Genomic DNA, 27,022 nt, shown 5'->3' on the forward strand with positions numbered 1-27,022 from the left:
AGATGGCATGCTGCAGATATATAGAATTAAGATGTGTGGGATATTTATTCTTCTTGGAACTGTTGGTTTCTGGCTCTCTGCAAACTCAGGTAGTTACACTTAGGCACATTTTTAGGCTTTTGTTGGCATCCATGAGGGTTGGAAATACATAGGTATGAAGCAAAAGCAGAGATTTCATAGACATTAGGGCTGGAAGGGACCTCGGAAGATCATCAAGTTCAGCCCCCTGTCCAAAGGGCAGGAAGTCAGCTGGGGTCATAGGATCCCAGCAAGACAAGCAGCCAATTTGCTCTTGAAGGTGTTCAATGTAGGTGCTTGAACCATCTCTGATGGCAGGCTATTCCAGACCTTGGGGGCTTGGACAGTAAAGAATTCTTCCTTATGTCCAGCCTGAAATGGTCTTGCAGTAGTTTATGACCATTCGACTTCATCATCCCCTGGGGCGCTCTGGTGAACAAACGTTCCCCCAGATATTGGTGGTCACCCCGATAAACTTTTAGGTGGCCCTCAGATCGCCCCTGAGCCTGCACTTTTCCAGGCTAAAGAGCCCCATGGCTTTCAGCCTGTTGTCGTAAGGTCTGAGATTCCAGTCTGCTGTCATGATCCCGGGGACAGGGGCCCTTGTCACTGGCCTGCCTACAGCCTGGGCCTTAATTCAGCCTTGGCTGTGTGCACAGAGTCAAGTGTATGTGCATGGGAGAGATGCAGCTGGAAACAGCTCAGAAGAGCCCCTTTGTCAGACTGGTGTGGTAGGGGATTGCTTATATTAAGGAGCTGTGCACAGGTTGGCCAGGCTGTCGCATGCATGTTGATAAAGGCTAGTCTGAAAGGAAATCGGTCATTGGGTTTTTCTGTATTTTGATGCAAATAGTGGAGTTTGGGTTGGAGGTTGGAACTCCCCTGTGACTCAAACACTGCGGCATCCTGCCATGGGCCTTTACCAGGAATTAGCTATATTGCAGGTGCCCAGAGACCAGAGCTGAGATCAGGGGCTCATTGTGCTTGCTGGTAATGTAAGGGATGAGGCTACCATCGGGGTGACAGATTGCCTGTTCATTGCCCTCTGCTCAAGAAAGCTTTGCCTCTGTTTTCAGTGGCTCCCTTTTTCTGGGAGTTAATCTGTGTCCCTTTACTGGACAGGGAGACTCAGAGAATCATTTGTTGCAGCCAGGTGCTGCCCTTGGCTTCTGGGGAAGGGTCACAAGACATGCTGGGGTTGACAGGGCATGGAGCAGGGACCCCTGGCTGAGACCTCTGGCTGATCCAAGAGAGCATGGATGTGACAGAGGTTTCCTATGGTGGGTAGCTCCAGACAAAACTCCAGACTAGGGAGGTATAAACAAGTGGCCAGAGGGACATACCAGTTAGACAGTAAGTGTTTCTCTGAGCTGCTTGTCAGAGGTTAGGCTGGTGAATTTCAGGAGAGGACTCCTTTCAGTGATGCTGGTGAAGTATCTAATTTGCTGAGGGAATGCTTAATTCCATCAACATCCCAGGCAGCTGAATCTGGGCCAGCAGCCAGCAAGGAGCTGGCAGCTCAGCTTGCGGCCTGGAGGAACATGGACTGTGCTTGGATCCTGGCAGGGGTGGGGTGGGGTGGAGGGGGCTCCTGTCACCTGGGCCCCGGGTACTGACTGAGCAAAGAAGACTCAGAGTTACAAATCCACCTAAGTTCTTGAGTTTGTGATCATTAAGGCAGGTGCTGGATTTCTAGGGCATGGGAAAAGAAGGACCAAATGGATGGAAGCACTATAGATTCTGGCCCTGGCAGAGGGAGGGGCAGAGGAGCAGCTGGGCACTGGATCCAGGGTGGGAGCCTACCCTAACGATACCACCACTGAGGAAGCTGCATCTCTTGGAACAGTAAGTGCTCTTCACATCCCCGCTCTATGGGGCCCTGGCATTGGCTTGAAATCTGCTGACCGCCTCACAAGTTGGCAACCTGTGCTGAGAACCAGCAAAATGGCTGGGGTCTCCCCAGCTGCATGTTGGCAGCACTCATTGGGTAAGACTATTAACATGTCAGGAACTAAGACTAGCACCCATATTTAACTCTGCTGTTGAGATTGCTCTAACAAGGGGCACTGGGAGCCTTTGGCTCTCTTCCAGCCCGTCTCATGCGTGCATATCTCCCTGCTGTGCAGATGGGGAAGAGGAAGCCAAAGAGGGGAAGTGGTTGTTCGGTGGCAGGATTCCTGGCTTCTACCCCTGTGTTTTAACCATAGAATCACCCTTCCTCCTGTGTATTAACATGTATTAAATCATGGACTTGCTGCTAAACACTGCATGTTGTTGGGGCTGTGACTGCCAGCTGGCCAAGGTATGCCCAGGACAGCCCTCTAGTGATAGTTCTGTGCTGTTAATTAACAGATGCAAGTGCAAAGTGCTTTTAGCCCAGTTTTAGTCTTGCTGCTCATCTCTGCTCTGCAGCATCTCACCTGTCCACAGCTCTGCACGAGGGAGGAAGGACATAGCCAAGCACTACTCAGGGTTGCCAAAGCAAACAGACCAAACATTCACTACTGAACCAGCACAGATGTGATCACAGCGTGGGCTAGAAGTGCCCCAGTTCCTGTGGAACCTGGTTAAAGCCAGCTACTCCTGTGCTGTTAGCTTGCAGGACCCTGCAAAACTTTCTTCCCCTGCCCTCTCGTGGCATGATAGCCCTCAGCAGACTCTTGTCTCCACCACAGTTGCCAGCTCTGGCTCCTACAGGTCCAGTTAATGCTAATGCATTACAATGGGCATTTCAGGGCAGTAGCTGCTGCTGAGTCTTCTGTCCACCTGCATGTGCGTCTGGCTTGGCAGGTCTTCCTGAGTGACATGTATCTTTTTGAGTTTGTCCCTGATCTGTTTTGGTTTTAACCCAGCCCCGCAATGACCTGCATTTCCTCTTTCATTGCCAGTGCTTGTTGGATGCTAGCTCAGCAGTATGCAGACTCTGGTCATTGCAAAGCAAAAGCACTAAGTCTTTGCATGAAAGGCAACAAACATCTCTGCTAGCAGGGTGTGGTCCGTGAGCCTTCCTAGATGAGTTCTAAGCCTGTCCAGTGGAGAGCAGTGGTTTACACATGTAGGAGACAGCTTGTTATGCTGTGCCAGTGTACCCGGTATTGTCTTTCAGGTCCCCATGTGCCATAGCTGTTTTCTCCTGCAACTGATGGAGCATTAAGTCTTGGGGAACTGCTCCCCTGTGCCTCAGGCCTAGGCAGCTGGCTTCTTGCCATTTATGGGAGGAATTGTTTTGGTGAAGCTCACAAAAATAAGTAGCAGGTCCCCTGCATTTCTGGAGAACTATTGGGCTCCATCACCTTAGCACTACCTGACAGAACCTGCATTGTTGATCTCTGTCAAGTACCTCTTTCATAGCTGCAGTTCCTGTGGCTAGCTGGAAGGTTTGCATCTTTCAGGCTGTTCTGAGCACTCTCCCAAAGGCCGGCAGGCCTGTGCACTGCATCTCTATTGTAGACTCGTGGCTGACACCTCAGAGTTTGCTGGGGCCACTAGCATGTGGTAGGACTTTAGTCAAACTCCAGAGGTTGTTGACAAGGGGCCTTTGGGAGAGGAAGGTAATATAATTTGTCTGCACATGAGCCCTGCACCAGAATAGTCCCCCATAAAGAGAAGTGATTTCCCTCCATGCCCTTGTGCTCACTTTCCCTCTTGGAAAGAGGAAATTATTTCATGCATTTTTCCTGCAGACAGGAAGTGAGAACAGCTTCAGAAGAATCAAATGTGCCTAGCTATCACCCAAAGGGGCTGATTCTGGCACATACTGAGCTGAACAGTCCTTTAGACTGGGCCTCCCCAGTATGGCTGTAGAAGGGGGAAGCTGGAAAGGGTTGGGGTTGAGCAACATTAGCAACAAACAGCAGCTTGCAACACACTGCCTCTGACATAATGTCTCTAAAGATACAGTGATTTCACCCCATGAAGCATGTCACATGACTGCAGTGAATGGGCAATCGCTCACTAGGATCTCCTGAAGAGAGAGGTCTGCAACATGACCCTTATTAATTTTTAGGAGGAAAAGGGTATCCCCCTCATCTGTTTACTGTGGAGCCTTGGGCAAATCACTTCCATAATTGTTGCCTCCATTTCTTCGCTCATAAGACTGGAGATCACGGTGCTGTCTGATCTCAGGCAGGGGCAAGCTACAGGGCATGAATAATTGACTGTAAAGTCCCTTGAGATCCCTGGATAAAGTGCTGTAGAAGGAAGTCATGTTATGCTCGGGGCAAGGAGAAAAGGGGGCTGAAATTACACTGAGGCTTGATTGGGCTTTCCTGTCCTTGCCTAAACTGCATAGGTACCACTAGCTCTTGACCTAGTTCTTAGAGCCTTTTCCTGTCCCAAACTTGGTAGAAAGCCTGGACCAAGCTTGGTAGAAAACCTGAGTAGGTAGTGGGTCTCCATTTGGTTGCTCTGGTGAGGAATCCTGGAGGGAATGGCTTTAGATCACTACCAGGTGAAATCTTTCATCTGCAGCCAGATGAGTGGATGTTTAGGGTCAATGAGGAATATTGCACAAATTATTGTTCAAGATCTGGCAGGTCTGATCAGTGATTGGGGAGCAGGGGGTGGGGGAGGGATGGGGGAGACCACCCCAGGGCCTTCCTCATCTACCACCAGAGATGAGCGATTCCTTTTCTGGGTGGAAGATTGCCACAGGGGAGCAAGAGCCCGATGCTGCTCATGGGTGGGCATCTGAGCTTTCCCTGTGGGGACAGGGCTCTCGGTGATGATGAGGATTTCCCTAGAGGACATCTCCTGGGTACAAGGGAGCAAGCATTGCCTGTGACATTGTCCTGGTTCCCACTGGTCCTTAAATGGGCAGACAGATTGGGGCCTGGTCTTCCTCTACGCAGGTGTCTGTCTCTGCATGTGCATCTTGTGGGTCTGCAGGGCTGTGACTTCCTCTGACCTTCTCTCTTTCTCCCCTGCAGAATTCCATGAACTTGCCTCCTGACAAGATGAAACTGCTTAGCCAGTACGACAATGAGAAGAAGTGGGAGCTGGTCTGTGACCAGGTGAGTCTGTGTTGTCTCCCACAGGATTGGCTCATTAGGACTTGGGCCCTTCAGGTCCCCTCCACCCCCCACCCCCCCAAATGGGCCCCCGCTGTAAAAGTTTAATGCCAGTCATTACCTATGCTAGCACACAGATACAGACACAGGCATAGGTGAACCAGGAGGCCGCCCGGGCATCCTGGACAGAAAGGTGGCTCGAAAATGGTAATTTTTTCCCCCTTTGTCCAATTATTATTATCATTATCTTGGCGAGGGGGGACCAATACTAAAAGTTTGCCCTGGGCTGCCAGGAGTCTAGGTATGGTACTGCTAGCACAATAACACCTGCTGCAGGAAATGCACACCCATTCACTTCCCCCCCCGCTACTTCCTGCATTGCTCAGGTGCCCAGTTACTGGCTTTCAGTCTGCTGTTTTTTAGCATAACTCCTTACTCAAACTCTAGCCTTTGGGTGTTTTTAGGTGTCCGAAGGGGAAACTAAAGTAGTGGCTTCTTTTCCCTCTTCTGATGGCCCTAGGCCTTGCTTACCCACCCAGCCCTTTGGAGTTGTCAGAGGTGCCCCACAGCAGCTATCAGTTATGAAACTGCTCAGACGTGCGGGCTAATCCCAGTGCTTTCTTGATGAGTCATTTATCTCCCCTTCTGTCATCTCAGCAGTGAGACAGTCAGTTCCTCACCAGCCAAAAGATTCGCTTCATAACTAAGATGGTGTTTTTGGCCTGAGGCCTTTTCTGGGGGACTGACCCAGGCTTTTCTTGGGTGCCTGCAAATCAAAGCTGATTCTCTCTGTGCGCTGGTTGCTGACACAGCTTTGGGAACAGGGCTGGATTCTAGGCCTGTGCAAAGCAGCTAGTATTCGCTTCGGATTCAGCTGAGTTGGGGGACAGTGATTCGATTCAGTGATTCGAATCAGTGTCCCGATTCAATTTGGCCGAATCTGATTTGGAGATTTGGTTGCTGCCGATTTGGCCAAATCTCCGAATCACACAGGCTCCATCCCCTGCCTGCTCTCAATGGCTGCTCTGCCTGCCCCAGCTTCTGACTCTCTTTTAAAAAAAAAAAAAAAAAAAAAAAAAAAAGCCCCTGCTGCCTGGGGGGGGGGGGGGAGGGAGAGGCAATTCCTACTGCCCCCCGCTTTGGGGGGGTGCTCTTCCATGAGCCCCCAGAAGCCCCGAGGCTGCTGCAGTAGCCAGTGAGTGCATGGTTGTCTTTTTTTTAAAGGGCCAGGAGCTGGGGCAGACAGGGCAGCCATGGGGGGGAAGGGTTGGGAGAGCGGGTGAAGGTCAGGGGGCTCATGACTGAGCCCCCCACACAGCAGGGGGCAGTGGGGATCACCTCCCTGCCTGGCAGCACCTGGTGAGTGGGGGCTTTTTTAAAAATAACTGGGAGCTGAGCCGGGTGGGGCAGCCATGGGGAGGCTGGGACAGCAGGCTGGGACAGGGGGCATTTGGAGGGGGCTGGGGGAGCAGGCAGGGGATGGGGCCTGACATGGGTCTCCCCATAGTCCTATCCCCCCTCCTCCAGCCTCCCCTCCCCCGCCTCCTACTTACCAGCTCGGAGTCTGGGTTCAGCTCCCTGCTGCAGCCAGTGGGGACTGCCCGAATCACTGAAGCTCTCCGAATCTTTTCTGAATCAATTTGGAGAGCTTCAAATTGATTTGGACCTTTTAATTGGCCCCCTAATTCAATTCAGATTCGGAGATTCAGCTGCTGAATCAAGCCGAAGCTCCCCTGAATCGAATCAGGACCCAAAGCTTCACACAGTCCTACTGGATTCATGAACCAGGAAGCAAAGGGGTGTGCAATAATTGCATCCTGCCTGCAGAGAGGCTGGGGTGCTTGCACTTGGTCCTGGTAAGAGGCCAGCCCGATTAGACCCCAAATGTCTGGCAAATGCTTTGCAGCTGCAAGCTCTGTGTAAGTGTCAAGTATTATTAGAAACTGGTAAAAGTTCAAATGCTTCAGAAAACCCTTCCATGGGGAAGGGGAAGGATTCTGCATATCTAAATAAATAGGCCTCAGCACTTGCTTATTATCTCAGGGGGGACCCTGCAGGTCAGGCTCAGTGCCTTGCCACCCTTACTTTGGATAAATGGGAGTGGTGGCCCTTTTGCCAATGAGCAGTGAGTTCATCCAGCAGATTTCTCCCACAGCGTTTCTCAGAAGGTGCCCAAAGTGCACCTTCCCCTCTCATGGACCTTGTAGAGATTAAATACAGAGTACCTATGGCCTGCTTATGGTGCCTGTTGCCTTGCTGGTGTTTCCCAGGTTGGCTGGTGCATTTATACACAGGTGAGGAGATTAGGATGGGGCAGAGCCCTCTTGAATCATCCAGGGTTACCACACAGAGCATACTTGCTTTGGGCTTGTTCCACAGCCAAGGAATAAGGACTCTGATTCTGGGTCAGGCAGAGACCAGGCTCCTCCCTTTCTGTTCCCTGAATCTCTAGGGGGCTGTCATGTGTCCAGTATTTCAAATGCTGCTTAGGTGCTTGGCAGCTGGGCTGGGTCAGCCCTGGTGCTGGCTTCTAGGGCCACAGAAGGCTGCTGTGGTACCTGACAAATTGGCAGCCCAGCACTTCTGGACACTGACCTGGAAGGGACTTTTTGGGCCACTGAGTCCCAATCTGCTGCTCTTGCAGGCTTTGTGTCCTATAATCATCCCTTTCATAAGTATATCTGACTCTATCTGAAGAGCAGTTTGGTGTCTTTGCTCTCACTGCTCTGATTGAAAGGCTGTTCCAGAACCTGATTGCTCTAATGGTTAGGAACTTTCTAATTTCCTGCCTAAATGTATTCATGGCCAGCTTATACCCATTTGTTCTTGTGCCAGCACCATCCTTTAGCTTAAATAGCTCTTCTCTCTCCCTTTATTTGTCTTCCCCACACTCTATCCCTCCCAATGTACTGACAGAGAGCAATTGTGTCTCCACATAGATGTTGTTTTGCTAGGCTGAATGAACTGAGCACTTCCAACCTCCTCTCCTGGGATGAGCTGTCCATTCCCCTGACCACCCACATAGCCCTTCTCTGCACCTCCTGCTGTTTGAGTTCATCTCTCTTGAAGGTGGATAAGCAGAATTACACACACAATTACAAGTGAGGTCTCACTAGTGCCCTGTACAGTGGCAATAATACTTCCCAGCTTTACTGGAAACATTTCAGTGGATATTTCCTAAGATCATATTTACCTTTCTCATGGTGGCATTGTATTGGAAGCTCACAGACATCTTGTAATCAATTAGTATATGCAGGCCCATCTCCTGCTCTGTCATTTCCAGCTGACAAGCTCCTAGCTTATAGCAGAAGTTTTCACTGTTAGTCAAGGGCATTTTGACATGTGCTGGGACACAGCACGGAGTGCTCTTAATTAGCAAACCACTCTAATTAAAAGCGCCCATGCATCACGTGTATCAGCATCACCATGCATCCCGCCACTGAAAAAATGGTGGCAGGGCACTTTGAACTAAGCTCATTAAACATATTTTATTTCAAAGCACCCCACTGCCACTTTTTCAGTACAGAGATGCATGGCGACGCTGATACACGTGACACCGAAGGCTGCCAGAGAGCATCAATTTCCATTAACTGTATTTGCTTTGACGTGCAGCAGGCTTTGTGCACATGCATAAGAGCTGCAAGTGCGCAGTCTTGTAATTTTTTTCTCTCAAATGTTATCCCATTACTCCATTTTTCTAGGCCGTCCAGTTTTTGTTCTAGGACAGCCTACTGCTCCTCTGTATTAATGGGTCCTCCTAGGCTAGCTTTGGGTCATGAGCTGATTTCACCAGCGAGATCATGAACATATTAGTCAACCAGAAGTACACGCTGTGAGAGAAGACAGGCTTCCAGTTTCCCTGGTACCACAGGCATCCCTTAAACATCCCATGCATTATCCCTAGTTAAGACTTTTGAGACCTTGGTGATACAGGTCTCCCTCTGTAAGCAACTTGCCCAAGGTCAGTGGGATGAAGTATGCCCTGTCCCTCCTTGCTAGTTTCCCTCAGAATCAGATGGTGGCCTGCCTGGTAGCCAACCCCCAGGTCCCTGGAGGGCACTGTGATCTTGAGTGTCTCACCTTCAACTCCTTCCTAAATGCCCTTTCCTTTGGCTTCCACCCCTTGCTCTCCACTGAAACCACCCTTGGGATAGACTTTGTCTTTAGCCAGAGCTCAGAACCAGAACCCCCACCCCCATAATCCTTGTCCCTTCAGCACCATCTGCCAGGCTCCTCCTCTTGAGATCTTGTCTTCCCATAGTTTTCATGGCTCTTCCCTATTCTGGTTTCCCTCCTGCCTCTCTAATACCTCTTTCAACATGCCATTTAGAGTTTCCTTCTCATCTTTCTCCAGATTTTTGGGGGGTCCCAAAAGCCTCTCTTCTTGGTCCCCCTTTCCTCTCCCTCTACCTGACTTCTGGGCAATCTCATCCTCAAGAACACGTTCAGCTACTTTCTCTGTGCTAATGACTCTCAGATCATCCTCTCTATTCCATACCTGTCATCTTCTGTCTAAACCAGACTCTCTGCCTGTCTCTCAGATAGCCTCATGGATGAATAGCCATCAGCTCAAGCTCAATGTGACTACAGCTGAGCTCTTAATCTTCCCTCCTCACTACCTCCTTCCTCAATGACTGCAAACACCCTCACTATCCCATCTCTCATTCAGAACCATAGTCTGAGCATCCTCTTTGACTTCCTCTTTGTCTTTCAGTGCTGACACCCTGGCTATATCTAATTTTGCAGTCTGCCTGCACAGATTTCTAAGATTTGGCATTTCCTCTCCTTCCACCAGCTAAAACTCTCACCCTAGTGCCTCAGGTACTGCAGAATCCTCCTCTCCAGATTTATTCATTATGGAGAGATCAGCTTCTGTCTCTGATGAGCTAACCTTCAGCCTGTTAGATGTTCAAATAAACCACAGGTGTGGTGATGCCACTGCCCATCCTGGTGATTACTGTTTCTTTGTGTTTTCCTTGTCTCTCTGTATCAGTCCATCCCTAGGAAGCTCCATGGAAGCTCCATGCAGTAGGCCCTGCCTTTCTATTCTGTGTATGGCAAACAGTGTGGCAGGGTGGCATCTTGGAGGCTAACTGGTTCAGAGAGGCATGCGCTTTCACAGGCAACAGCCTGCTTCATCAGGTGCTAGGAATGGACTAGCAGGAATAAACTATTTTTTATGTGGAAGGAAAAGTGAGGAAAGTAGTAAAAGTGAATTTACAAAGAGAAGTAAAAGTGAATAGATTAGATCAGAGGAGTCAGAGGGTGTAGGCAGAAGTTCAGCTCCCTGAAATAACTGAGAATGCTTTGCAGGAAGTGGTCTGACTTACAGTGATCCCCTGGAACAAACAAAGTCACCACTGATTCCAGTGGGAAGGGGAATCTAGCTGCTGGCTGGGAGCCTGCAGCTGTTTTTCCCTAGCAACAGCCCCTCTCTCCCAGCCTGTCTCTGTTTCAGAATGGGAGGGCGAAAGCCTAGCTAGCTCTGGAAAGTGGAGTGTGTATTGGAGTCCCCCACCTCAGGGGGCTCGAATACACCTGCCCCACCCTCTAGCAGGGGCTGAAAACCCCCCAGGACAAACTCCCTCTGCTCCCTCTCCCCACTCTCATTCTGAAAACAGATCAAGGCTGGCAGGCAATGCAGACAGAAGTTACAGAAGAGGGTCTGTTTTGAAAGTCTTAATCTGACCCCTCATGCAATGAAGGTTCAGATTTTCACCCAATCGGCCATTTTTTAAGCTGCTAGCAGCCATGCACTTGGTCACAGCTATAAGCTGCTTTTTGTGGCCAGATTGAACAAAAATGGTCCCTTCTATCTGTGCCCAAAGATATGACCCGTCGGCTGGATCTGTCATATGGAGTCCCATCCCCATCACCTTGGGGTACTGCTCCTGGGTCCAGAGTTGGCCCACATGCTGTATGCGGCATGCACCACACTGGCTCCGCACACAGGCCTGGGATGCACACTGAGCATGGTGTCCACTCTGGCCAGCCTGGGACACATTAGACATGGTGCCTGTGCACAATTTACTGTGGCATGAGGGGTGAATGATAGATGTGCTGCTTACCAGCTGATACTGGGTAGTGATGCTTCTTACTCAATATTCTGTCATATGAGGGAAGGAAAGAGGCTGGTCTAGTATCTGTCATGTGGGGAGGAAGGAAGTGCAGTCTTCAGTTACAGCACAGGACCGGACATCAGGAACTTAGGGTTCTGCTCTGACCTCTGCCGTAGTTTTGTTCAAGTCACTTCATTACTCTCTGGATTGTAAGGATAATATTTATTTATCTCTAGCTACCCTTTAACTCTCAAATGGGTATCAGGAGCTAACAGCTGCTTAGTAGCATCAAGGTACAGTCTGTCTGTTAGAGACTGTGTTGTAGGGTGTGGACAGAGAACAGGTTTACATTGGTGTAAATAACACTGGGATCTAAGTAGAAAGACATGCTGCTGGAATAGGTGGCTACTGCAGCACCTCACTGGTAGGATGCCTTTAGCAGACAGTGATGCTGGGATAAGCTGTGGACAAACAACATCTATCGGGTTGTAATCCAAACCGGCATACACCAGTAACCTGTTATCCCTGATTGTTTCAGGGGCACCTCTACATTGAATTGGGCAGATTTACCCCAGGGTAAGGTTGTAGGCTGTGTAAGGTTGTAGGCTGTGTATTGGCTTTTTTTTACACTGGTGTACAAGATGCTTATACCAATGTAAGTGTTCTCTGTCAGGGCCCATAGCCTGTTTGCTGGAGGTGTTGAGGACTGTGATCTGTTGTTGTGGAGGGGCACTTCAGGGGCTTCTTCGGCAGTTTCTGTACATATCTTACTTTCATTGCTGTGGTTTTCCAACCTGGGGGAAGAGATGCATCTGTATCACCACTTGTGAGTGAGATGCCCCCAGAACCATGTGTGACACCATGGCGATATGTCATGACGTAGGCTTTTGTGTGATGATGACATGTTCTCTTGCAGTGAGAGAGAGAAAAAAGTTGTGATTCAAGAGGGGGCTGTATGGGTATCTGGCTGGAATGGTTTAGGATCTACATTGGGCACTGTGCAGGGCCTGGACTAGATGGCTCTTGCAGTCCCTCCCAACCCTGCAGCTCTGTGATTCTGAGTTTTGCAGGGTCAGGAGATTTTCTGTTCTATCTGAACTGGTTTCTATGTTCCCATTTGAGACCTATGTCCCTTAGTAGGGTGACAAACCTGTCGGATTTGGGAAGAGTTCTGGTGAAGAGCCAAGCTCCACATGTAGCTAACCCCACTGGTGGTCAAGTCATGTGGAGTTGAATCTTCTTCCCTGATCCTCTGCAGTGGTTTCTCACTGGCCTGTCACATGTACCAGGCTCCACAGGTCCATCACACTTGTAGGTACACATGCATTTCTCATACACTTATACATATTCATCCACAGATGTGCATGCATGTATACTCTCAACAACACTAGAGGCATCGTTTCCTCCTCCCCAGGCTGAGGCTGGACCTGAGTATTTGTATTTTCTCACTCCTCCTCACAGGAACGGGTCCAGGTTAAGAACCCACCCTCTGCATACATCCAGAAACTGAAGAGCTACCTGGAGACCGGCGGAGTCAGCAGAAAGGTGACCCCTGACTGGTCGACTGCCTTGGTGATAATCCTCTCCCCTCTTTTCTCTTTCTCTGCTGTAAACTCTTCAACCACCCTTATGTAAAAAATGTCTTGAGTTAGCGTATATGAGCAAAAATGAATGATTCGGGATCCATGGCTATTAACCCTGTAAATTGTCTGTCTCCCTTTCAAAACCTAGTTTAAGAGGCGTGTGCAGGAGTCCACACAGGTGCTTCGGGAGCTGGAAATCTCCCTGCGGACCAATTACATTGGGTAAGGATCCACAAAGAACTCCCTAGTAATGCCTGGGCATAGCATGCAGTATTATTCCCCTTCTGCTGGCCAGTCCTAGCAATTGTGCAGCCTCCACCTGACTCACAGCTTAAGTGATGGGGCATAGGTTTTGAGGAGTGAAGGCCCAGGTTGAAGTGACAAATATGCCAACTGCATGCACATTACCAAGGTGCGTTAGATGTTGCCTGCCAATAGTTCCCAGAAAAATGAATGTAAGTATGAGTTATAGCCAAAGCTCCAAGATCACCTCCTTTTGCCCAAGTAGTAGAGCTGCTGGTCTGTGAAGCAGAAGTCCCTGGGTGAAGGCCTATTGATAGCATGTGCCTGCCAAACTCCTGTGTAGCTGCTCTTATTAGATTTCAATGCTGTATCTGAGCCTCTCTGGGAAAGGGACAGAGCAGCAAGGGGAAGCTTTCCTACCGCTGAGTTTGCAACATTGCTACCATCATAACTGCTGAAATCTCACAGTGACTTTCTTGAGGACCCCAGGCTGTCTGCCTGGCTGATCCAGATCCAGGAAGATTCCCAAACAGGCATTACTCTGGGTTGGGGGAGGCCCAAACTCCCAGGAAGTCCAAATGCCCACTGCCAACATATGGAAACAACCAGTTAGACCCTGTGCTCAGGTGGAGCTGAAATGCCTCTTCAGAGCACCAAGGGAGCAGTCTATGAGAGCCCAAGGCAGAGTCTGAGCATTTCAGAGTACCAATCTAGGTAAAGGAGAGAGAATGTCAGCTGTTTGGTAGAGATGTACATGTTTAATATCAGCGATTCACAAGGATTAATTCCCTTCTTGCAATAGAAACATTTATATCCTCTGCTTCTGGAGAAGTTGGTTTTCTGGTCCTCATCCATCCAAAAGGAGTCTGGCTTCTCTAAAATGGCAGCTTTTCTCTTGTTCCAAGGCCACTGAGCATGTGAGGGGAAGAGAGATGCCCTGTAGGTTTGACATTCAGACCTTTCTCCGTAAACAACTGGATCCTGTGCACAGAAGCTTCATGAAAATTACCTGGAGAGCTGCTAAGAATGGGGCATCAAGGACCCCGTCTGGGAGCATGTGACTGCTTAGCACTTGCTCATCACTTTGCCCAAAGTCCCTGGGTGACTTAGAGCCTGTCATTGTTGAATGTCAGTGTTCTGTGAGGCCAGCCTACTGCCTTGCAGTGTACCCAGGGTGACTGGCACTCTCACAGTGTGCTGGACCCAAGCACTGGTTTACAAGCAGCAGAGCACCCATAGTTTCATCTGGGTATGGGTAAGGGTGGAAGGTGGCCAAGCCCCCTGCCTGGCACTATGACTGTCCAGTGGCATTTGGGAGATGAGCACATGTGGAAAGGCCCCAAAGCTAGCTGCATGCCAGCACTGAGGAGGGAGTGGGAAGTTCTTATCATGTAGTGGTTAGTGTTGTTCTGAGGCTTCAGGTCACTAGATGTGCAGTCTGCTAAGGTCAAGGATTCAGAAATCTGGAGGTTTTTGCAAGTAATCATCTGCTTGGGCATGTCCCACAGTCTCTCTGGAGCTCTGTGCCTTGGCTGTGAGAGGGGGGTGGTAACAATCCTGCTGTATCCATAAACTGTGGATGTGTGTGGGAAGGCAAGGGGAGAGCTCCCCTGGGACCAGAAAAAGGCTTCCCCAGGAAAATCAAACCAGGGAATCCTTGGAGTAACAGGAACAGGAGACAACAAGAGATGTGGAATTTGTAACTACTCCCAAGGACACAGAAGGGCCTGGCTGTGAAACCTGTCAGAATCAGGCCAGGTCAGTGCTGTGTTAGGTGGGCACCACTTGCATCTTCATCAGGCTGCATTGTAACCTTGCTGTCTGCCCTGAGCAAGATTGGTGGCCAAATCAGAGTGTGTAGCTGGGACTGATGTGTCCTCCATGTTTCCCTTGGCTGTGGGGAGGGAGCAGAGAGCTTCAGGCCTCACTCCAGGTGGCTTTGGCCAGTGAGCAAGGGTGGCACTGCTAGAGGGTCTCCCACCCTGCCATGTCTTGTCCTGAGAAGGACATGGGGGCACCTCCTGTGCTTCTCACTGCAGCTGTCTTCAGTCTAAGCAGAATGGGCACCTACCCTCCTGGTGGCCCTGACAGAGCTAGTGCTGGTACAACCCAGCTCACAGGGAGGGTGAAGCCAGTTTAGACACAAAGGGAGAGAAAAGAGAAAGTCAAGGTAGTATTGCAAGGGCTAATGCCTGTCCTCTCTTCCAGGTGGGTTCAGGAGTTCCTGAATGAGGAGAACAAGGGGCTGGATGTGCTACTGGAATATCTCGCCTTTGCACAGTGCTCTGTCACGTAAGTTGCTGCTGAGTGCTTGCCCCTATCCCTGCTTGCCGCAGCCTGCACCAGGGGGTGGTGTTGCCCTGCATCAGTCATACCCCTGAACTGCTGCACCTTCTGTCAGCACTGGCCCCAATTTTACAAGGTGCTCGAGAATGTGCTGAGCTCTAAGTCATGTGTCATTGACTTGGTGTCTTGTGGGATCAGAGCCACAGGCCCTGACTCAGGAGGCAGGCAGGGATGCAGATTGTCTAGGCTTTCCCTGGGGCTTGGCTTTGGTATCTGTAGCCTCTGGACCCCTCATTAGCAAGTGTGTCAGACTTCTTAGCATGTCACTGAACTGCCTGTTCTGTGTGATGCTTCTGAGCCCTAGAGGCAGGAGCACAGCAGGATGGTACCTGTGAGCTGTACCCCCTATCCTGTCTTTACAGTGAGATGGGAGAGGATTACCCAACATTGTGCTGTAAGAGGGCAGTCAAGGGCCATGGCCATAGGTCCCCCTGCAATCAGTCCCCCAGTACTGCAGCGAAGTGAAGGATCTGTGCTCCCTGAGAGCAATGGCCCAGGTGCAGTGGACGGAGTGTGGTCTTCTAGTACAATGCAACGCCACCCCCCTGCCTTGCAATGCCCAAGCCCTGGACAGGACATTGGTCTAAACCAGAGGGCCCCAAATGGTGGCCACAGACAGCTGGTTACTTACCTGAAACTGGCTGGTCCACCTTGTCACTGGCTGCTCCATTTCATTGATCAACGCTTAATCTTCACAATCCTTTTACTGTTGTGACTTCCCCTGTCGCTGCCTGAGGCTGTGAGTGGGAGGGGTGGCATCCATAAGGTGCACAGTCTGGGGAGCTGGGCAGCATGGTGGAAAGAGCCTTAGAACCTCCCTAACAACACAGGACTGGGATTTTCAAAGGAGCCGAATGGGTCTAGGGTCCCTGGAGGATTTGGGGAGGACCTAGGGGTCCCTGGCTTCATTAGGAATCTTTTAAAGGAAGACAGAGAAGGTTTCTGATAGCAGAGGGCTCCAGTATGGCAGACAAATACTCTGTGGGACCCAATGTCTAGGAGTTGAAGCTAGACAAATTTAGAGTATCAAGCAAGGTACCAGTAGTTACCAAGAGGTGGGGAGAAGAGGCAATTCACTGTTGGAACAGTTTTCCCAAGAGGTGGTGAAGACACTTGGTCAAGATTGCTTCTTTGCTCTAAGAAACATACTGCAGCTGAGAGGTTTTCAGGTTGTGGGTTACCTCCCTCCTGGAGTCAGTGGGGGGGATGTCATGAAAGGCTTGTGGAGGGATCACAGGGCTTGGAGAATGTTATTGCACTTCAAAGCAAAGAAACCTTGCTCCCCTCAGCTCTGCACACCTGTCTGCTCCAAGATGGAGGGTTCTCTGCCAACCTCCCGCTGCACAAATGCATACCCAGTTGCATCAGTTTAGTCTTGAGGCATATTTTAAGGGGGTGGTTGACTTTTTAGAGAAGGGGCTGCCAGTTAGAATAGGTGGGAGATACCAACCTGGTATTCAAGGCAGGATGCAGGAGCCACATGATGACAGTCTCTGGCCTCTTCAGGCCAGGAATTGAGAACAGATTATCAGAAGCATCCCTTTGGGGCTTACAGTCTCTGAAAACCCCAGTCCACACTATTAGTAAGCATAATCCCATGCACAGAAAACTGCTCCTTGTCTGGCCTTTCCTGCTCCTTCACTGTCCTGGGTGCTGAAATCTCTGCAATTTCTGGGCTGTTCTGTCAAATCTTCCCTCACTACCCCTTCTCAGCCCTGAGTGCTAGCTGCTGTTCTGCTGTCAATCAGTCTGGGGCTGATGGGGAGATCTATACCCTAGCATGTATTTGCTGGAGGATGAGAATAATCAGCTTGAGCCTGCCAGTGGGTGGCATGGGCAATTTGTTTGCCAAGCAGCATAACCACTTGTGGTGCCAGCTCGGCCCTTGGTAATGACAAGGAGCAGAAGGCTGCAGGCTTGGGGGCCTCTAATAAGGCAAGAGGCAGCATCAGACTCCTAGGGGATTTGTGGGGGAGGAAGTACCTGCCACTGCCTTCCTGGAAGAGTGGGAGCAGAGCTGGGCCAGGTGGTCTGCTCCCGCTCTACTCTGGGGTCTCTGAGGGCTCATACTGTGGCTGCACGGAGGACGCTGCACTCAGCACATCCACCCTTCCCCTGCCACTGGCTGGGATCCCACCCCCACCCCTGCCCTACCAACCTGGGCTGTATTCTGCTCACTTACAAGTCTGTTTTCACACATGTGCCTCCAGGTATGATATGGAGAGCACAGATAACGGGAGCCTGGGCTCTGACAAAGGGAAGCCCCTGGACAGATCTGTAGAGGACCTCAGCAAGAGCAACTCCTCGTCCCCCACGCAGGGCTCCTCCAAAGCGAGACACCTGACGGTCAGGTAACACACACAGTCCGCCTGGGGCACCCCGCCCCCCGCTTGCAGTCTTATGGCTCCCTCCCCACTCCTGCACTTAGCAATGCTCATGTGCCCCCAGGCTTGTTGGGAGCCAAGATACTGAGTGAGCATGGCAAGCGCATCTGGCAGGTAGATGTGGCAGTCCAGCTTGGGGCAGCTGACCCAGTACACAGGCTGCGAGGCATGCCCTCTGCCAGGTGGAAGGGAGGCATTCATCTCCCCCAAGAGAAATATTGCTGTGAATTAAACTGGACTCCAACACTACTCCCTCACCTTAGCCCCCAGTACAAGTGAGCTGTGCTTTGTGCATGTTCCTGTTGGCACCACTGCTCTGAAGCCCTTTTTGTCCTCCACCAAGTTTCAGTTCTGTGAGGCTGGTGAGCAGCCTGGCTGGAGTCTATATTGGCTGGGGCCACTGGGTTGAGGGGCACTCATGCTGTCTGTCCTGAGAAAGTCCTGATATTCCCTCTCCCAACCTTGCCACACATGGAACTCCATGCAGCAGGATATGACCGAGGCTAAAGGCTTAGTGAGTGACAGGAAAGGATTTGGTAATAGAGCTGGTTTAATTTTTTTCAGAATTCAAAAGAGAAATAAATGTCCTCTCCCATAACTGGTGAGAAAGCAGGCCCTGGGCTGTGAACACCAATGCCCATGTGAGCCTGGTGGTGTGGCTGGGATGATGGAGCTGTAGTCTGAGGAGATTCTTCTTAGCTTAACAACAGCTGCCCCTGAACAGTTAACCTAGGAGCTTATCAGCCCAGAGAAACATTATTAATGAACTAATAGCATGTGTAATGGAAGGAGCCTCTAATGCAGAAGACTCTAGAGCATGTACCCTACATTCTGTTCTGATAATTTGTCTTTAGTCCTTATCTGGCCCCAGTTACCAAGGTGCTGATCTGTGGAGCCTTCCTTCCTTCCCACCATTAAGCAGGGTACTGTTGTTATCTCCATTTAAAAAATGAGGAAACTGAGAAACAAAGACTAAGTATCTTGCTCAAGTCTTGCCACCGAGTCTATGGCAGAACAGGGAATGGATGAAATTTTCAAGATGGCCTCTGTGGAGTTCAACCCACCCACCCCAAGGCTCGATCTGGCTCATTAAGATGGTTTTATTGGGAGGTGGTTTGAGTTCATCCCCTGCTCACTCCATGCTCCCTAATGCGCTCCCCATGCCCATGTTCTAACCACAATCTTTTTTTTTCATGCTGCCCATGGGATGTGCCTTATGGTAGGTAGCCAGGGCTTGGTCTCTGGGATGGTGGACACTTGCCTCAGCTGCCTGCTCCAGTGTTCCCATTGCTAGGATAGGCTTATGGCCTTGCCTCTTGGCTCTGTCACTAGTTGAATTTAAGGTCACCCATGGGTGTTGCCTCACTCTCTAAGAATGACCCTTTTGTTTCTGGCTCCTCCACTCCTTGTCTGTGCCCCAGGTCAGGCCTTCTGGCTCAACAAGAAGAGCCTTGACTCCAGGCAACTCTGCCCAGCCAGCCCTGCCATGACAGAAGGATCTGGAGCCCTGCCCTTGAGGAGAGACACTCTTTGTACATCTGTATAACCATTGGCCAAGCTCCTCTTGATGACCTCTGGCACAGGTGGCAGCAGGGGATTGGTTTGACCTGCAGAACATATAGAGCTGGTAGGGTACACGAAAAGGAAAGAGTCTGCAGTGGCTTTCCCACGCCCTCCCACAATGCATTTACAAGGCTGGGAAATTCCCTTGAAAACAGCACCCTACAGGCTGCAGTGGATTTTGTGTCCCAGGCTGCTTTTAAATTGAGATTGGATGTTTTCTTAGAAGACTTGTTCCAGTTCAAAGGAGCTTAATTCAGGAAAACCCTCTGGCCTGCGTTACACAGGAGGTTGGATTAGATGATTGTTCTGGTCCTTGTTGGCCTCAAACCTATGAAAAATCATTTTGTAGTAGCCACAGCATGTTGGATCTGGAAACCAGACAGGAGAAGCTTGGAGCCCACTAGCCCTGTGGCAGTGAAGAGTAGGAATACCATTTAAGAACAAATGCAGCCTCTTTGACAGGGATGGTTCTTTCTGTTGCTACTTCTAGTGCCTGTTGTACAGGGACCACACAGTGCCTGTGATGCTAGCTGTGCCCTGAGGCCTGTGGCCTTGAAGTGCCCATAAGGTCATCAATGGGCAGTGCCTGCTCTGAGGTGTCTGGGGTAGGAGGGTAGCTGTCAGTGTGGTGAATGTTAGGAAGCCAGGGACTCTTCCTAAGTGGTGCACTTTTTTTTTTTTTTAAATACAGAAGAGCGATAGACCATTTCTGAAGAGTGCAGTGACATTGCTGCCTTGTTCCATTCAGCACTACAACTTCCTGGCTAGCTGTACACAACTCAGCTTGCCACAAAGCCCCCTCAGTTCCACTTCTTCCATCTTTCACTGAGGGGGGAGCATCTGCATCAAGTCCTCTTTCTCCCTCCTGTCCTGCAGGCTGTAATCCTCCTTCAGCTGCTGCCTCTTGAACCAGCAGATCCACTCATTCTTTCAACAAGTCCACCCATGTGTTCCCTCCAGCACCCCTTGGAGTGATCAGGACAGTAAACCCCGGCCACCCATGAACTCCCATCCACCCCGGTGAGCCTCCCTTCAGCCCCCAGACATTGTCAGCGTGCTAGGGGCAGACTAAGCTGGACTCTCCATCCAGCCATGATGCCGGCGAACCATCCCAGCCCATCAGTGTTTTTCAGTGGCCTTAGTGCAGGTGAAAGGCACCAGATTAACAGCCCTGGAGACTGGGGTCTTCTCTTGGCTCCCCAGAGCAGGCACAGCAGCTCCCCCCAGCCTGACCTGGAGGGACTCATCTGCAGGCTGGAAGCAGAGCACAGCCTCTGTGGCCCATTCCATCATTGGCCTCTCTGCCAAGACAGCCTGTGCACTGATCTGTGGGAAACTGCCCCAGCCTGGATGTATGCCAGTGGCCTAGAGGTGGAAGGCTCTGTCCCCAGCTTCCCCTCTGCTGAACCAGCTGCCCCTCACTTCCCCTGCCAATGCTCGCTCTGAGTGTGCTGCAGCAGCCGGGTCCTGCCTCGGCATCACTCGCTGTTTTTCTTTGCTTCAGACTCAACCCAACGCATAGCAGGAAAGCCCTGCGGAACTCACGCATTGTCAGCCAGAAGGACGACGTCCATGTCTGCATCATGTGCCTGCGTGCCATCATGAACTATCAGGTGGGGGCAAGGCATGGAGCCAACATTGTCTGCCAGGGCTGGAGTATTACCTAGGAGAGCCCCTTCCCTTCAGAGGGACTTGGCAACTCCACTGGAGAGAGCTAGCCTGGGTACATGCCTCAAGCTGCTGGGCAGGGCCCATGGTTTCTTTGGTTTCACCAGGCAGTGCAGAGGAATTGAGGGGCTCTGGATAGTCTTAGAGGTTGTCCAGAGTCTTGGCTGGTTCCAGCAGACCCCTGGGTCTGTGTAGGACAGCAGATTGGACTCCACTATGCTTGGGACAGGGAGTTCCTCTCTCCTTCCTGTGTAGGCTTTGGGGTGACTCAGGTCAGTTTAGCCAGAAACTGGCCCAGGGAAGGCTCTTCTAGGTCCAGTGATTAGTGAGTGCTACTCCTCCAGAATTGTCTCTTGGAAATAACCCTGCTATATTAACATGAGTCTCCCCTCCTGCCCTTCTCAACCAGAGACCCTATGTCAGCCAGCACAGGCCAGGCAGCACAGCCATCCTTCCATTTAGACCCTGGGGTTCCACATGGGTAGTTCTTCAGGGAGTGGAAGGTGCTAGGGAGCTTTGGCTCTTACCCATTTCCTGCATCTTGTGGAGTGAGTGGAGGCTGTGCTGGTGACAGGTCTGTTTCTACAAGCAGGGGCCTGAAGCCTGGGCTGTCTTAAGACTGGCTGGCCACCTTCCCATTGCTCCTCTCACCCCTTTCACTAGTGTCACCCTTCCTCTGTCCTGTTCTGTTGTGCTTCATCTGCTAGCTGCTCCAGCTCTTCATACCTCAGCTTGTATCGTGGCTGGAGGCCAGGGCTGCACATACCTCTGGGCCTGGAGACATGTCTCTTTTCAGCTTGACACAGGGTTCTGCAAGCTGCAGTGACACAAGGCACCCACTCCTCATTGAGGGTCCTCCTCTTGCCTGTGTCCTCATGGGGATTGCTTCTGGGTCTCATCATGGCTTAGATGGGGGAGGGGGATAGTGAAGGGATGGGCAGTGGGCATGGAGCTTGCTGAGTGCTAGCCAGCATGGGCCTTGCTTCCATGGGATCCCCACCAATCCAGGCCTCTCCATGTAGTCTCTACACAAGTAAGGGCTGGGACTGGCCCCAACAGTCATTTTTGCCCTTATGCCCTGCTAAAGCTGCCTTCTCCTCCTAGTCTGGATTCAGCCTGGTAATGAACCATCCAGCCTGTGTGAACGAGATCACCTTGAGCTTGAACAATAAGAATCCCAGGTATGTGTTCCTGTCCCTTCTCCACCCCCACCCCACCACTGTCCTCACTGTTTGAGGGGGAGGCTCTGCTCAGACCCTGTGCCTTCCCCACAGAACCAAAGCACTTGTCCTGGAGCTGCTGGCTGCTGTATGCCTGGTCCGAGGGGGGCATGACATCATCCTTGCTGCATTTGACAATTTCAAGGAGGTAGGTCCCTAGGGACTGGTGCCCAAGGCCAGGGAGGGCCCAGCTCTGAAGGGTAGTGGGCTGGGGATATGACAACGTGTGAGGGGTGGGATTGGTCTAGTGATAGGAACAAAGAGTTTCTATCTCCATTATGCTGAGCCCTGACACTGGTTCTCAGTGCAGCCCTGGGCAAATCCTTTCACCTCCCCTTGCCTCAGTTTCCCCAGTTGTCAAAGGGAGGTGGTGACTGAGCGTCACCACTTTGAGACCCTGGTTCTATTCCAGTCAGTGCTGTGGGCATGTGACAAGGAAAGGGTTGAATCGTGTCTCACTCCACCTCCCTCCCATAGCCCCTGGCTGGCAGTCTGTTCACACTCAGTCAGAGAAGCACACCAGTCCTTTTGTGGTAATGGGGACTGCTGTGGCTCTCTGTGCATGAGCAGCTCAGGGAAAACACTTTGGAAGGGTGATGGTCTGGCTGGGCTGAAGCCTGGCAGGCTGTGTACCAGCTCTGAGACACACTTGCCTTGCCTTCCTGTTCTAGGCCTGCATTTGCAGTGGTGCATCAGGAACATTGCACATACCCACAGACACCCACCTACATGCCCACACTGCTCTGCCTCAGGCAGCCACACTCCCCAACAAAACCCAGTCACAACCACTCGCCCACTTTTCCTCCTTCCTGCGTGCCCCTACAAAGGTGTGCAGCGCCCTGCAGAGACGTCATTTTCTCAGACCCAGCAGATATGACAACTGCCAAGGGCAGTGTACGCTGCCAGTGGTGCTCACATCCTTTGTATATTTTACCTTGCTCCCAACTATGCCATTCCCCTGGTGGAGTTGATGTGACCATGGAGGGAAGAACAAGGCCACAAAGAGTAGAGGTGGGGCATGACTCTACTTCTTTTGGAAAGGCAAGAAGCCTACCCCAGGCCACAGTGGCACCCTGCAGGTCTTTCTACCTTGTCCTCGGGTGGCAGCTGCCCATGGGTAGAGTGTTCTGAATGGTGACAGTTTGAGGAGACTGCTCAGAGCTTGACTGTAACTTGTTTGGCTTCCTGCCCCAGACTATGGCTGATGGCCCTGGGTTGTCACATCATGTGTGAGTCGCTGCCTTGGTATGGACCCAGTGTCCTCTGGAGGGGTGCCGTGCAGTAGCTTTTCCTCTCCACTTATGCCCCTAGCAGTGAGGAACAAGCTGAGTCCCCTTCTGGGCACAGATTGCAGAGTGCTATCTGGATGCTAATGTGCCAACCTTCATGGAAAGAGGTCATGGTTACTATCTCTCTACCACAGGTGGGGAAACTGAGGCACAGAGAGAGGTAAGATGTGCCCGAGGCCCTGCAATGAGTCAGGGCAGAGCCAGGGGTGGAATTCAGCTATTCGGCCTCTCAGTCCCCGCTCTGACCCTTAGGCTGGGAAGCCCCAGCACTGTCCTTGCACAGACATGGGTGTAACCTGGCTGCTTGCCCCAGATCCTGCTTCTCCACAACTGGGAAAGATTTTGCCTAGGAGTGTTTGGAGCTTTCATCGAGACCATACAAAAGTCCATACACGCGTCCCTCTTCATGTGACTCAGGAACTCTTACCTGCATCCAGACACTGCCAAAGTTGCCCTCTCATTGGGAGAGTGCCCTTAGGGTGCCATACTCATAAAAATCTGAAAGCAGTGGCATGGGGCATTACTGCCCTCACTGAAGCCAACAAAATCCCTCCACACACCTTGACCTCTGAGCTTTAAACTGAGGGATGATATCCCTTTAATTAAAATGTCACAGCTGCACCCCTGCAGGAGAAGGATGAAGGGGGGCAATCTATTTTCTGTGCCAGGCTATAAATACATCTTTCTTGCTGAACATGGGGCTGCCAGCTGTGAAGTTCTGGCTAGCTTGAACAGTGCTCGGATGCCTGCCTCACATTAGGATGACTCATGAAATCTGCTAACGTGGCACAAGCTGGGGCTGGGACATGGCAGCTGGTGGAAAATACCTATTGGAGGAGGAGGGAGGCCAACAGCACCTGAGAGAGCTCTGCTGCCCACATGCAGCCCAACCCCAGAGCTGGATTATGTGTGGTGGAGGAAGGCTTCATGGGTTTGGGGCCCCTGAAGTTGTCCTGAACTTCTGGAGGGGGGGGGAAGAGAAGGTGTTTGAGGCTGCACAGCTCAGTCAGTGCGCTGCCCTCTTGTCCACTGTGCCCATCTGCCAAGGCTTCCTGCTGCTTCAGACCTGGGCAGGAGTCCTGTGGTTGCCCCTGGTCACTCCTCCTCCTCCTGTTACTGTCCCAGAACTGACCTGCTGAGTTCCCTCATGTGAGGCATAGGGGTGCTGGCTGGCTGTTGTATGCCATGTGGTCAGCGACAGGGCCCCCAGGAGAAGCTGGCATCATCTTTCAGGGAGCAGCTCCTAGCCATCCCCCTATTGTCCCTGTAGCCCTGCAAGGTGAGGTTAAACAAAGAGGCAGGTTGCTTGACATGGGATGCTGGATTGAATTCCCCTGCATAGCAGCAGGGAGCTGGGGCTGTGGCTGGTAGGGGGAGATGGGGAGAGGGAAGCACAAGCTGACACCAGAGCACTTCATGTAGGAGAGCATACCTGATCCCTCAGCTGGAGCTGTGCTAATGTGCACCATGACAGGGTCTCCCAGAGCAAGGGCAGCAGCAGCAGCATGGGGAGGAATCCTTCAGCTGTGAGCTGCTCTCAGGTTTCAGGTCGCGAGCGCATCCATTTCAGCAGCCCACCTGCGCTTTCCCCATCATTGGACCGAATCCCCATCATGCCTGTTCTCAGGGTCAGTACACCTGGCAGCTGTTCCTGGTCCTGCTGCTAACATGCCGCAGGATGTTGGCCAAGTCCCTTCCAGCACAAATCCTGCCATCCTCCCAGAGGCGTGAAGCTTGCAGGCTTAATGTCCTCCAGGGAAGGGTGCTGTACCATGGGAGATTGCAAATGAATGCATTGACTCTTCTTTGAGCCCCAGAGGCACTGGGAGATGGGCCATAGGGACCCACAAATCCACATGGCAGGGGCTCCTGATAGGCAGGTAGGAGAACAGCATGGAGGGTTGTCACTTAGATTCCCTCTCTTTCCCTTTCTGCTCTGGCTAGGCTAGGCTGGCAGGACTCGGGTCCCATCATAACAAGTGGCCCAGCACAATATGTGGGTAGGATGGCACAGGCATGTCAGCACCATGCTAGGAGAGACCCAGGAGCCCAGTCCAGTGCTAGGGTGGGCACTGCAAGAGCTAAAACTCTCCCACTTGGCCCTGTGGGCTCCCAATGCAAGGCAAAGAATCTAGTACTGAAGATGGATATGAGACCCAGCACCCAAACCATGTGGGGGCATCAAAGTCAGGCCTTGTGTAGCAGCTGCAGCTTCTTTTGGGATAGGAAAGGGACTGGATTGTTATTGGCTGCCTGTGGTGTGGTCATGGCTAGTGTCCCAGCCACAGACCAGGCCTCTCTGCATTGTGGTGCTTGTTACCTTACGCTGTGGGAGGCTCTGGTCTATGGGAACATAGTGGAGGTGCTGAGGAGGCAGCTTTGAGGGATCCTGGTCTAGGACTGAGCGGTGCAGAAGCTGGGAGTGCTGGGAGAAGCTTTAGGTATAGTTGATCCTTTCAGCAGCTTCATGGCAGTGTTTAGGAACTAGTTCCCTTGCTTGGTGCCAATGGGCACCTTCTGTAGGACTTCAGGGTCACTCAAGCTGATAGTCTCTGCTCTTGCCTGTAGGTCTGTGGGGAGAAGAATCGCTTTGAGAAGCTGATGGAGTATTTCCGGAATGAGGACAGTAATATTGACTTCATGGTGAGTGTTTTGGGAGGGGAAAGCCATATGTGGGGAGCAGTCAGCCCACATCCATGCTGTGCACTGCCTCTTGGCATCTGGAGGCCTTATGTGATTGGAATAACTAGCTGATTTTCCATCCACTTAGGGCAGGACAGGGCTGCTAACAGTGCCCTTTCTCCAAGTCAGTGAACATGGGCATGTTCCATATCCAGGGAAATACAGGCTTTGTATTCCCATATCAGCTTTGTAGCAGTCCACTAACTCACATGCATGTGGCATAGGGAAAAGAGGCTGTGGCCTGCAGCTTCTGCCACTTGAACCAAAAGAGAATCCCTTTTGAAGCCAGTAGTAACAAGGCTTTTACCTTCTATAGGGTACCAACTATGAGAGGGTAGTCAGACCCATATGACAAATGAAGCTCCTTCAGGCTTGTGTGGGAGGGTGACCTCTCTGAGCTGACAATGGGCCTTTCCAAATGCCTTGAGAACTTCTAGCATGGTGTTCTGAGGCTCAGAGCTTCCTGTGTCCAGCAGCTTGGTTTGCCCAGGATCTGCCTTGCGTCCCTGGATTCTGAACAGCTGCATTAAGAAACAGACAATATGAGTGGCTGGTACCTGGGATTCAGTTCCCACCTCTGCCACTTCCTGTGATATGTTAAATGATCCTTCTTCTGGTGTGTGCCCGAGCATTCAGTAAGGTGGGAGGTTGCTGCTCTGAGTGGCCCCTGATTGTTATGTTGTCCCCACTTCTGTCAATCTGCTGCTTGCCTTAGCCCTGAACCTCTGTCTACCCTTACAGGTGGCCTGCATGCAGTTTATCAATATTGTAGTGCACTCAGTGGAGAACATGAACTTCAGAGTCTTCCTGCAGTATGAATTCACTCATCTGGGCCTAGATGAGTACCTTGAGGTGAGCTTGATCTTTTACCCTCTCTGGCTTGCCTTACAGACACAAGGAGCTTAGATACATGATACATTTACACTGGTGTAACTTGCATAGATTTTGTATGCTCAGA

At 51.2% G+C, this 27,022-nt stretch overlaps 1 protein-coding gene across 2 annotated transcripts in view; it reads left to right on the forward strand.

Annotated features, from left to right (window-relative positions):
- Positions 1 to 4,943: 4,943 nt before the first annotated feature.
- The window catches only part of FMNL1 (formin like 1), a 40,113-nt gene continuing 18,034 nt past the window's right edge, over positions 4,944 to 27,022 (forward strand). Inside the window, exons 1-10 of one of the 2 annotated variants that reach the window (XM_019554561.1) lie at positions 4,944 to 5,030; positions 12,548 to 12,658; positions 12,818 to 12,891; positions 15,121 to 15,204; positions 17,469 to 17,609; positions 20,710 to 20,818; positions 21,978 to 22,054; positions 22,148 to 22,241; positions 25,951 to 26,025; positions 26,806 to 26,916. In XM_019554561.1, the coding sequence (XP_019410106.1) occupies positions 4,953 to 5,030; positions 12,548 to 12,658; positions 12,818 to 12,891; positions 15,121 to 15,204; positions 17,469 to 17,609; positions 20,710 to 20,818; positions 21,978 to 22,054; positions 22,148 to 22,241; positions 25,951 to 26,025; positions 26,806 to 26,916 (954 nt within the window). In that variant the 5' untranslated portion in view covers positions 4,944 to 4,952. The remainder of the gene's footprint in view (positions 5,031 to 12,547; positions 12,659 to 12,817; positions 12,892 to 15,120; positions 15,205 to 17,468; positions 17,610 to 20,709; positions 20,819 to 21,977; positions 22,055 to 22,147; positions 22,242 to 25,950; positions 26,026 to 26,805; positions 26,917 to 27,022) is intronic. The other variant, XM_019554562.1, reaches the window with a different exon arrangement.

Source organism: Crocodylus porosus, unplaced genomic scaffold (assembly GCF_001723895.1).
Source record: "Crocodylus porosus isolate Cpor-Errol unplaced genomic scaffold, CroPor_comp1, whole genome shotgun sequence".
NCBI classification, from domain to species: Eukaryota; Metazoa; Chordata; order Crocodylia; family Crocodylidae; genus Crocodylus; species Crocodylus porosus.